The sequence below is a fragment of the Rhipicephalus microplus genome, chromosome 2 (genome assembly GCF_043290135.1).
Source record: "Rhipicephalus microplus isolate Deutch F79 chromosome 2, USDA_Rmic, whole genome shotgun sequence".
In the NCBI taxonomy this organism is placed as follows: domain Eukaryota; kingdom Metazoa; phylum Arthropoda; class Arachnida; order Ixodida; family Ixodidae; genus Rhipicephalus; species Rhipicephalus microplus.
In genome coordinates, this window is record NC_134701.1 from 264714002 (window position 1) to 264725422 (window position 11421).

Below are 11421 nucleotides of genomic sequence, written 5' to 3' on the forward strand. Positions count from 1 at the left end.
ACGTGGCACGCGATTCACCAACAGGTCTCGTCAAGCTGCGCCGCGGGTGTTTCAACGCTCTGCCACGGGGCAACAGGGGGGCTTCGCACACGGGACGGTTGGCGGAGGGAGGATGTCATCCACGAGCGAAGAATGGAAGAACGAACAAAACGGGATGAAGCAAAGGGGAAATAGGGAGAGAACGCACAACGTTTATGGGGGGGGGGGCGTTAGACTGGTGCAGAGAGGAGAAACAACAAAAGAAAGAAAGTGTGCGGGAAAAGAGTAGGGGGCATCGGGGAGGTGCTGTGGAGAAGAGATTTAGCGGATCCCGGGCGTCGTACAGTGATGAAAAAAAGTGTGCGAGAAAAGGGGGTGATCCGGTCGCAGTACAAAAGTCCCGCCGCGCCACCGACGTGCGAGAGAGAGGAGGAAGCGAACGCCACGCGCGCTGGCGCGCGCGCGCTTGCGAGGGTATATGCGCAGCTGAACCCCTCTTTCTTCTCTCTCGCTCAGCCTCCTTTCTCTCGCCTCCCCTTGCCACGCGCATGCGCCGAGCGGCTCCTCAATGGAAGCCGGGATTCAGTGCGCCCCGGTCAGCGCAGCTCTGTGGATGTGGGCCGCAGCCGAAGGAGCCGAGTAGGGGCTGCAGCCGTGGAGAGCGGCGTTTTCCTCGTCACTGGGTCGTCCGACGGCCGCATCGCGTTGCGCGTGATCGGCGTTGTTCTTTCGTTTGTTCGCTTCTTGAGCGAAGGATGTTGTCGCCGTCTTGTGCTTGTCGACAGTGACCTCAGCCAGCGGTGTCCACCGTTTGGAACGCCGAGAGAAGGATTCCCCCACCGACCCATGCACTTACTCTGAGGTTGGGGCCTGTTGGCAGCGGGACGGGCCGTTGTGTTTCCGTCCGGTGTCGGAATCGCGCGTACTTGTCGACGACTCCGTGCGTCGGCCTCTTTTTCCCACGGGTTCGCCGCCTCTTCTTCCTGTCGCCGGCTCTTTCTGCAGCGGCTCCGTTCCTCGGATTATCTTTCCTGCATTTCCGGACGTACACTGCGGTGCATTCTGAAAGTGTCCCAAAGCATTGCTGGCTTCTCTCCTTCCTGTGCTCGTCTCGGCATCTTCCGGTGAGTATTCCCAATGTGTGGTACCACTGAATGCAGTAAAAGCATTGGTTGTCCCTTGTGGGTTGGCAGGGAGTTTGGCTGTCTTCGTGCGAATGGCTCATTACTCTCTGAAAAATGCTCAAAGGGCTTCCCTTGAAAATTTGCCTTATAGTGCTCATCTGCACAGCTCATTGAATAAATAAAATGTGACACCTCGTGTTTGTTGTCTCCTGATTGACAATCTTTCATTGTTATGCTGAGGCTCGCTGTTTCCCAAAGGCTGGTAGCAATTTCCCAAAAACCAAAGCCATGGCTTTGGTATTTCATGGCTTTGGCTCCGGCTACACCACAATGGTTGCCTGGGACAGCCACTGTGGAGCAATACACTGCTGGAGCCGTCTGAGCAACTGGGCCTTGTAGCATCCATCCAAAGTCACTTCACTGCGACTAGCATTCCTAGAACATTTCAGACTTCACAGCTCACGATGGTGCAACCGCTGTCGGCTCTCATGAGTATTTTTCGTATTCTTCCAGTCATTGTGGGTCAGTGATAGTGTCCCTAATGCTAACTGTGCATTAATTATTTCACTCAAGAGAAGCCATTTTGTGCAGTGGCACCAGTTTGTTTGAGCAGATCTGATTTATCTCAAATGTACACAATTGAGTGCGTTCACATTATCCAGTGTTTCAAATGTCGGCACATTCAATATTTGCAGGAGGTGATTCTGCACAAGCATGCCTTGTTGGCCGTAGCACTCCTTCAAGTTCTCTGTGGCACACTTGTGATTCTTTTCAACCCGGTGGATGCCATTCACCATTACTGCTGCCCTGCGCATCGACACTGTACTTCGGTTTAAAAGATACTCGGTGTTTGAAAGGGTGCTGCTTTCTTTAGGGTCTCTTCCCATCAGTCCCAGCTGAACTTTTGTCGTTCCAATTCTGGCAGCCTGAGGGGCCCTGCCTTACTTTAGTTAAATAAGTGGGCTTAGGTGAGCAAAGCTTGGTTTTAAGTTTTGATATGTGTCACAGAACGAGCGCTAAAAATGGGCGCGCCGCCAAATTCTTGCGATAACGCGCGAAAGAGACGCCGCGAGGTCAAAAGAAAAAAAAGAAAACAAACATCCAAGGCTCCCCGGGGCGTGCGCTCTCCTCTCGGACGCGTGGCTTCGCCGACGAACCTCCTCACCCCACAAGGGCGGCCTACCAAGCGCTGGAAAGTTCCAGAAAAAAATAGGCGTGGTCAGACCGAGTTGAGTCATCCGACGCGGAGGGCATTCGAACCGTCTCGTCTGTCCCCAGCCTTCGCTGCGTATCGCGCCGACGAAATGACGAGAACTTTCTGGAATGTCGCGCGGAAGGTATTTAACCGAGCAGCCGAGACGAGATATCAGGAGAAGACGGAAGTTAGCGCCAGAGCGCGTAGGGTATACCGCCGTGTAGTCGGCGAAGGTTTTGTCCGTAGAGACAAAGCAGGAGATGAAGAGGATTTCCACCTGAGGGGTGAAGGCTCGAGCTACAGGCAAGAGCGTGTGTCTACCGCTATTGAGCGAAGACGCGTGGCAACAGCTGCGTGTGGGAAGCCGACGTGTTTCCGGCGAAGAAGTTGAAGCTTGAAGAGTGGCCAATTGAAGGCGCGAGGTTTCCTGGAAGAGAAACTTCAGGGGGCAGCGGAACGATAACAACGCTGGACTTTGAGTGAGTGATTCTCGGAAGAGTATCATCCAGACTTTTGTTCCAAGAACTTTGGACTGGATAGGTTTTCTATCTCTTTAGTCTTTAAGTGTCTTGGTTGTTCAATGCATGCGACTGCATTGTAGTGCGTATCGTTGTCTGTGTCCGTTGTTTTGAGTGTGGCTGATTGTACTGTGTAGTACGTTGTTTGATGGGTGACGTTTTGTATGTAACTATTGTGGAGTGAGCTTATTTGTGTATTGTTTTTCTGATCTGCCATTACTGAGAATATAATTTTGTTTGTTTATCAACTCTCGGCTCTGACTTGTTCTTTGGGCCACAGCCGGCGTCTGCTGGCGCGAGAAAAAGGACCACTTCTAAATTGTCCACGCTTTCGTGGTGCGGTTCGGGGGGCCAATACTTCGGCCCTTGGAATTAGCCCGGCGATTGCCTCCCTAATAAACGGGACCTGTGTGACAATATGAATGAAACGCTTCTTGGCGAAGACAGTGGCCACCTTTTAAACTTTGTGCAGTCATCTGCTGTCATTCGCTGAAGCACCCATTCGACTGTACCTTTTATCCCACTGTCTTTACAGCATTGTAAAGCTTTTGCGCATCATTTTTTTCTAATTACTTTAGCATGTCATTAGTCCTCTTAAAGCTTATGAATATTGTGTGCAGTGACAAGTTACAATGCCATGAATTTCATGCGTACTACACCCATGATGTTTCAAACACTTTGTGCCTTTGTTGGTCACTTTTGTTATACTGATCTCGCTACTATAGTACACACAGGTGCATATTGTTATCTCCAAAACCACGGGTACTCTGGCAATCACAGGTTTTGTCTCTTTTATGCTCGTCACGAGCATAGTTTCTTGCCAGGCTTGTTTGGAGTTAAGGTAAATGAATTTGATTGACAATTTGCTATCTAGATATAGCTTCTATCGCTTACTCAAACTGATGCCGAACAATGCCAGTTGTCACCAAAAAAGGAATAGCACTTAAAGCAAGTCACAAAAATCTCTAATTCTCATTGCACTTGATGAATGAAAAACATTTTTACACCAATCAATTTTCAAGGCAAGAAATTTTGACAGTGACTTAATTTAGTCATTATTTGGAAATGTTTTACAAGGTTTCTTTAATATGATCTTTTTTTCATGCAACATATGATACTGAGGAATGCAGAGTGCATTGACATTGCCTTGTTAATCTTTTCAGGATGACACAATTTCAATCAATCACAACTTTCTTAATGCTTGCAATGTTAAGACAGTGATGATCAATCTGATGGCTGTATTAGTTGATGTTCAAGAAAAAATAGCAGCTTTTCAGGACACCGATGTATTCCAGGAGCATTGCCAGGTAAGCCATGATCTGTACAATTGAACTCTGCTGTTACGGATAGCGTGGTGATTCGAAACATTTTATTTGAATCATTTGAGCTGAAACAGAGAGAGAAGCCATTGGTAAGTTGTGTTGTCTGAAGCGCCTATCACTTTAAATATGTTATGCAAGTAGTACAAATAAGGAAAAATCCTATTTTATTATAACTTGTCTTGCTCTTATCATATGCTCTTAGATTTAGGCTGGTCCTGATTATAATCCCACCTTCCTAAATCGGGAGGGTCAGAAAATTAAAAAAGAAGGCAGCTTTTCACTAGGGGTGCCATGCCTGAAGGAAGTGCAAAGCTAAGCAGCATTCTTCGTTTCTCTTCAGTTTTCTTTTTCTTTCCTCCTCTCTTTCTCTCCTGCCCCGCCGCGGTGGTCTAGTGGCTAAGGCACCCGGCTGCTAACCCGCTTGTTGCGGCATCGAATCCCGGCTGCGGCGGCTGCATTTTCAGAGGAGGCGAAAATGCTGTAGGCCCATGTGCTCAAATATGGATGCACATTAAAGAACCGCACGTGGTCGAAATTTCTGGAGCCCTCCACTATGGCTTCTCTCATAATCATGTGGTGGTTATCAACAAGGCTAAATGTCTATGCTTGTGAAGCCAATGCTAGCCAACATTACTCAGCGCTGCTAAAGTGTGAATAGATACTATATACTTCATACAGCAGGCTGAAAAAATATTTATGCATTACAGGATATCTCGAATGTGAGTTGACCAAGGTTGTAGTAAATGACAGCAGACACAAATGTAAACGACATATTTTGCCATTGGCCTATGCCACCCATGCCCTCGCCCGAGCTTATTGTTTCGATGCTGTGTTTAGCACTGGTGTATTGATGAAGTCAAACATTAAAGAAAAACATTTAAAAAATGATGGCGATTCCTTCGCATGCATTAGGTGCGGACGAAATTGCACAACATCACAGGCAGCTGTTTGGGTGCATCAGCAGGCAGCAATAGGGGCAGTGATGTAACTTGGCCCTGCTGGAATTAAAGAAGCACTGACACGACTTTGAGGCACCCCAAAAGGAACGTTTCTTGTTTTCATGGCATGCACTATCAACGCTCTCTACACATCGGAGCAAGGCAACACGTACAAGGCTTTACTCGTCCAGCATACATCTGCAGGCGAGCTGCATCACAATTAACATTATCACAACAACTCAACACAGTTTACTCTGTGTTTGTAAAATCTGTGTCCTTCATGCAGCCCATATTGCAGAAATCGTTGTCATGGTATCTGGACGACATTACACTTGACATTGTTTACATGAATCACTCTCGTCTGACAGCAAACTGGCAGCTGCTGCTAGTATGTGGCGAGCTGCAGCTTCCCCGTGACGTCAGGATTGTGTTGACACGTCACTGCAAGGCCGTCTTCTTGATACCGAAACAGATGTTTTAAAGGGGCCCTGCAACACTTTCTGAGCACGGTCAAAAAACACTGCCGATCGGTAGCAGAGGCTCCCGACAACACGCGAGCCAAACATTATAGCGCAGCACGCGGCCTGGAATTCACAATAAATTATCAGTCAGCTAAAAATAGCTTTCTCGTCTCTCCACAAATCGCAAAAAATAAGCCCAGTAAGCCCATCTATCAGCCATTGGCTGATTTGAACATGGCGCGCTCGGTTGCTACAGAGATTGCCGCAAGAAGCCGTCACTTGTCCTCGCGTGCGCGCGGGATCGCACTGAAATAGCTGCGTATTCGAAAAAAAAATCTCAAGGTCACGAGGGATGAGGGACGTTTTTTGTTTGCCCCTGCCATCCCTCCCTGCTCAGCTTCCAGCGCTTTCGTTGGGACAAGAGAAGAGAGAATGTGATTGCAGCATGTGACAAATCCTCGTGACTCCGCTCGTACTGGATGGATTCTTAAAATTTTTGTGGCGTTCAATTTGCGTGGTAATATGCTTTTTCAGTGAATTAATTTCATGATTACTCAAAAATGTGTTTCAGGGCCCTTTTAAGGTGGTAATATTGCCACATTCCTCCTTCAAGTTTTCTTATCGCCCCGTTACACTGTACGTAATTCTCAGCGCAAACCACGCCTGCAGTGTTCGAAAAGCTTCGGAACTCTAGTAGACCATTTTGTTAAGATCACGCCAACTTTGCAGACATTACAGATTATCCTGGAACCCGCGTGGCTGCTAGCAATAAAGCTAGAATATTCAACGACTTGTGTATAAATGCCGACGCGCTTCACCACTTCAGTTGATCGACGGCCGACGCTCCATTCACCGCTATCAATGCAAGTCTGCTACTGTTATCCGACTTTCCATATAGCGGGCACAGGTTCGCCCAAATAAACAGTTTTATCTTAACATCCAGTCTCCGGCCTTCGGCCACGTCACGATTCTGTGACAATATTAAAAACATAATCAATTCATTCCCAAGCACTACGACACTCTTCTTAGGGTTCTTGACACCTGCATTGGTATTCAATTTCACTGCTTTCTAAAGTAGTGCCCAGCTATAGGTTCAAATTCAAACGACTGTGGTATGTCTATTGACTTTGATCATCTTTGTTATGCTGTGAGATAAGGTGGAACATATGGTACAGTACCAATGCCGCGGCATTATTTGCAAAGTAAACTGCTCTGGAAAAGTTGCATATGTGTCTAGCTGTTCATTGATTATACCAGGCAAACAGTGCTGTGTGTGTCAGCTCTTTGTTGGAAAGCATTGGCATTGTGCGGCCCTTGTGCTCTCAGCGAAGCATGTGCATTGCACCAACACTTCCTGAAATTTTTCGGGCATGCGTCATGGTAAACTGTACATGGTTTGAACAAAATGAACAAAATTTAACGGCACTGTGCTCGTAACTGTGCCAGATAACTTGCAGGACTTTCTACTTGCTCGGAAATAGCGGTGATCTTGAGTCCTCATGTAATCTGTGCTTTCACAGTCAACGCTTGCTTGTAGCTGCTGGTGAAACAAGGAGAAAAAAAAGATTTGAAACTCGGCGGTCAAGAAAATGGAAGGTTAAGCTTGCGCTATGACTCGTGTTGATCAGTTTCTAGTCTTACGTAGGCAGGCGCTTTTATAGATGTTTTCATAAAATAATGCTGTGACTGACTCTGAGGGGTTGCTGTGGTATGATTGTGGTACATTCTTATTGATCTTGACTTGAAACTCAGAGCTGCCCTCTTTAATAACATAGTCTACACAACGAGAGATACAAAGGGTTCTGTGGCATCTCAAAGAAACTCTAGCTTCTTGCGTTACTTTGCACTTTGTATTCACAGTGCTGCAAAGGTGTCATGTCTGTCTTTGCAGGCTATGCTTAGAGCTCACTTTGGCATGAATGTGGCAGACTTTTGTGCGATGCTCAAGGCCATCTTGAGACGAAGAATGCAAATGCTTGAAGTGCCTCCCGTGCAGAGAGAACTTGCTTACCGCACGAAGGAGGCACTTGCCACGGACATGGCAGCTGCCCTATTCTGCCACAGGGAAATATTGGAGTGGCCTGCTCCAATTTCGGAGACGGCGTGCATCAACAAAGAACTAACATGTCACCTAAAGAAGGACCTTGTAGAACTGAGTGAGCTAGATGAAAACATTTAACATTCATAGAACAGTGTGCAGCCTGCTTTTGTGATCTAGATCTAAGAAATCTTGTTGCGTTAGGCCTGATATGGCATATATCTTTGCAGTGTGAGAACTGTTTTTTTTACAAACCTGTGATATAAAAGTAGTAGTCAAATCGGAATTTATTGAACATAGGTATGTCGAGCTATTGTGCATATTTAACATTTATAAGTTGTAAAATCATCTTGGATGTGCCGTGCAAAAAGAGCACTGCGGTATATCTGTATTCAAAGTGTTTATCGCCATCCTCGATACTATCTCAAATGCTGTGTTGCACAATTCTGTGCCTCTGCTAGGGTACTACTTCCAAATGTATTTTTTCTCATAAGACAGTGTACACACATGAAAACGAAAAACTGGTGAAGCTTGCACTGAACTGCGCAAGGCTTGAAACAGCGAAATCGGATGATTCTGAAGGCTAATCTGATTGCTTGTAGGCGTTAGCTACGTGGTGCTGGTTGTGTCTGGGCCGCTTCTAGGCTTTAGCTAGGTGTTGCTAAGTTTTTTATACATTGGGTCTTGTCATGAGTAAGAGGGCACGTGCTGGGCGCTGGAATGCGGCGCACGTGCGCAAGATTCCAATGGTGGGTAGATGCACCACGTTCACGTACAAGATTGGTTGGAAAGAGGCTCATGGCATGCAACCCTAGCCGTAATGAAAAATCTCGAAGGATGAGCTGTCACTGTGCATTGGGGCTTCAAACTGCGAAGATCAGGAAGGCCAGCATCGCTACCGCGACGAAAGCAGTAGTCCCGCTTGGTTCTGAGGCTGTCAGCAAAGAGGCCTGGGAAGTGGTAGTCGATCTTGGAAGACTCAAGTGTGGCTGTCCGGACTTGCCGCAACCTGTCACAGCAGTTCCTGGGTGGATCTACAGCTCTTCCGCTTCGAGCCAGAATGTATGCGGCCCATACTACAATCGTGATGCCGTTTACAGGTTAGGCATAGCCTAACTAAGCCGGACGACGACGAAGACCGGAACCATCCCGGCAACGAGGTTGAGCGGCGAAGACCAATCGGCAGCAGTCGTAGAAGGTTGAGAAGGACGTCAAGGACAGAATCGACGAACCATTGACACGGCAAGGTCACCAAGTTGACATGGCAAATTGACGTGAACTGTAAGAACGTTTTGTAACCAAAACTCCATTTTGGCTGGAGAGAGATTAGGCTTAGGATTGAACTTGACTCGGATTGATATTAGTTCTGGTTTCCTTGTATAGCTGATTATTGTGTACATGTTTCTTTTTGGGGGGTGAACTTTGACTGCCAGATTGTTTGCCTTTTTGTGTAATACTAAAATGGTTTTGCCATGTTACCTCCGACTTGCGTCTCTCTCTCAACTCCATCCGCTGCAAGCGCTCCCTAGGTAAATTCGTAAAAGGTCTCAGGGCAGAGTGCTTCGATTTAAACCACGTACAGTCACAGACACGACCTGGTTGCTAAAACTCCAGAGATAGGAAGTCGCGCTAGAACAAATAAAGAAAGAAAAGAAAAAAAAAGAGAGGCATGGAGGTCAACCAGATGCTTGGATTCGGTGTACTACCCTGCTCTGGGGTTGAGAAATAGGGGGCAAAAGCGAAAGAGATAAAAAATAAGAACAAAACAGGCTCATAGATCTACGGGCATGTTGTGATTAGCATAGGCCTTCTATCGCTTTGAGGTCTTCTTGGAGCTGCTGTTGCCTTTGTCGTTCCCTATTAGTATTCTATTGTTGTATGTACTTGGGGTCTTTGGCTCACCGCCATCGCTTAGCAGCCATTTGTTGGGCATTTGTTAGATTGTCTTCTTCATTTTTAATAAACCAGTGGTGAGTAGCGAGGTTCACTCTGTTTTTGTGGCACACATTTTTTTTTTATGTGGATAGTTTCGTGATACGAGATACAAGGAACAATACAAAGAGTGCATTGATTTTGACCGTGTTGATTCCTTTAATGTGCAGCAAAGCTAAATTCATAGTTGTTTTGGCAATTAGCCCCCTCAGATGTGTAGCTTACATTATGGGAAAGGAACCTATGTCTCGTAGCTTAGCTGTGGTAAACAAGCCCCTAAGTAACCCTGACTTGTGTCTTCAAATTTTGCAATGGCACTTTTGCTAACCTCACTGCGAAGCAGTTGTGTGGTGCGGTGAAGCAAAAAAAAAAGTTTTATTATTGTTGTGCAGTGTCTGGGTTTCTATCATCTGTTTGATTTTCATTATGATGTTGCAGCAAGCTCACGGTAAATGAGTACTAGAGGCACAAGAAGCAGACGAGCACATCTGTGCTTGCCTGGTATGAGCGCGCTGTCATATGAAAACGAATTCCTACCAACTCTCGTCGCAATTTTTAGTACTTCGACAATTTACTTATGTCAAATTTTCCATTATGTATGTCAAACTGTTTTATGATCCTCTTCTTATTTCTTCTGCATTATGTGTAAATCGGCTCATTTCTAGTGGCCAGCCCTTGTTGTCTATCTAATGATGCATTTGAGAACATCTGTGCCTAGTTATTCGCAGTACAAATTTTATAACAATAAACTGTTATATTGCTCCAACTAGTCTGTTGAGTGAAAGACGCAGGTGATTTCTTCGTGCAGTTTTCTGTAACTCTTTCAGGTGCCACCCATGCAGAACTGTCTGTAAATGTGTCGAATTGATACATTACTTCAAGGCACTCAATATTGTAGCAAAAATAATTTCATAATAAGTTAGCTTATGTGTGTTATAGTAACTAATCATAATTGAGTTGTAAATAAGGGGAGATGCGTATTGAAAAACGTAAGTTTTTTTCTCAAATCTTTTTTTTATTTGCTTTCACAAGTTTGGTTTCTCAACTTTCACAGACACACAAAAAACTAAAGATTGTAATTAAACACGAAGTAGGTTAAAATTGCTTTTAAAGAGCACAAAGTGGCTACTCCAAACCAAAAAGCGTTCATTGTCTTGAGTCCCCAGGAATTACCACCTGGCTGCTTGCTATTGCATTTTGCATGAGGAGTTCACTGAAGCCACATGCTCAAAATAATAATAATGATCATCAAGCTCTCATGGTGGAAGAAATTATATTAAAAACTTCGCATATCCTTGCCGAAGAGATATGCTTCGACTCATACCTTTAAAATGTGTTTTTCTGAAGTTTTATTTCTGTGCAACTTCTTGATTTTATACGTGTTCTTGGTACCAGATGAGGATGAAGTTTTTCCCACATATTCCTTAATATGGGAAGGGTACAAGTATCTCCACTGAAACTTTATATTCCCTGTATAATTATTACGAACCTAAAGCGATCACTTAGTATGGGCTGATGATTCTGAGAATTCTCACATTAAAGTTTTTCTCGTCCATTAAAATATTTATGCACACCTTCTTGATAGTTATTTGGATTCTGCACTTCATGTGGAGCAGTGTGAGCCATTAATAGCTCAGAACCATAAAAGCTTAAAGGCATAAAAAGCTTGTCTAAAACAAACTGTATGTTACACATGGACATGGCACAAAACGAAAACTGTGCAACGTACTATAAAACTGTTTAGATATTTGAAATCAGCATAAAAGTCTTTATAAACAGCAAAAAATTTCATTGCCCTAGGCTACAGATAAATACAACGTTTTTTTTTTCAAATTGCATCTCTCATTAAACATCTAAATAACCTGAAGCCATTGATGCTCTCTTTTGGTATAAATGAATGCAATTGCAAGCTGG

The 11421-nt window shown here is 45.1% G+C and overlaps 1 protein-coding gene across 1 annotated transcript; it reads left to right on the forward strand.

Moving 5' to 3' along the window:
- The first annotated feature begins 3458 nt into the window (after positions 1 to 3458).
- LOC142776690 (uncharacterized) lies at positions 3459 to 10273 on the forward strand. The gene is made up of 2 exons (XM_075880808.1): positions 3459 to 4123; positions 7429 to 10273. Exons 1-2 carry the CDS (start codon positions 4037 to 4039, stop codon positions 7714 to 7716), a joined length of 375 nt encoding a protein of 124 aa, XP_075736923.1. The 5' UTR covers positions 3459 to 4036; the 3' UTR covers positions 7717 to 10273.
- Positions 10274 to 11421: the final 1148 nt, after the last annotated feature.

Excerpts from the sequence above, each read along its gene's own strand:
- LOC142776690 (XM_075880808.1), top strand. The coding sequence starts at position 4,037 with ATGATCAATCTGATGGCTGTATTAGTTGATGTTCAAGAAAAAATAGCA. Across the intron at positions 4,124-7,428 it reads TATTCCAGGAGCATTGCCAG|GCTATGCTTAGAGCTCACTT; the intron begins GTAAGCCATGAT and ends CTGTCTTTGCAG.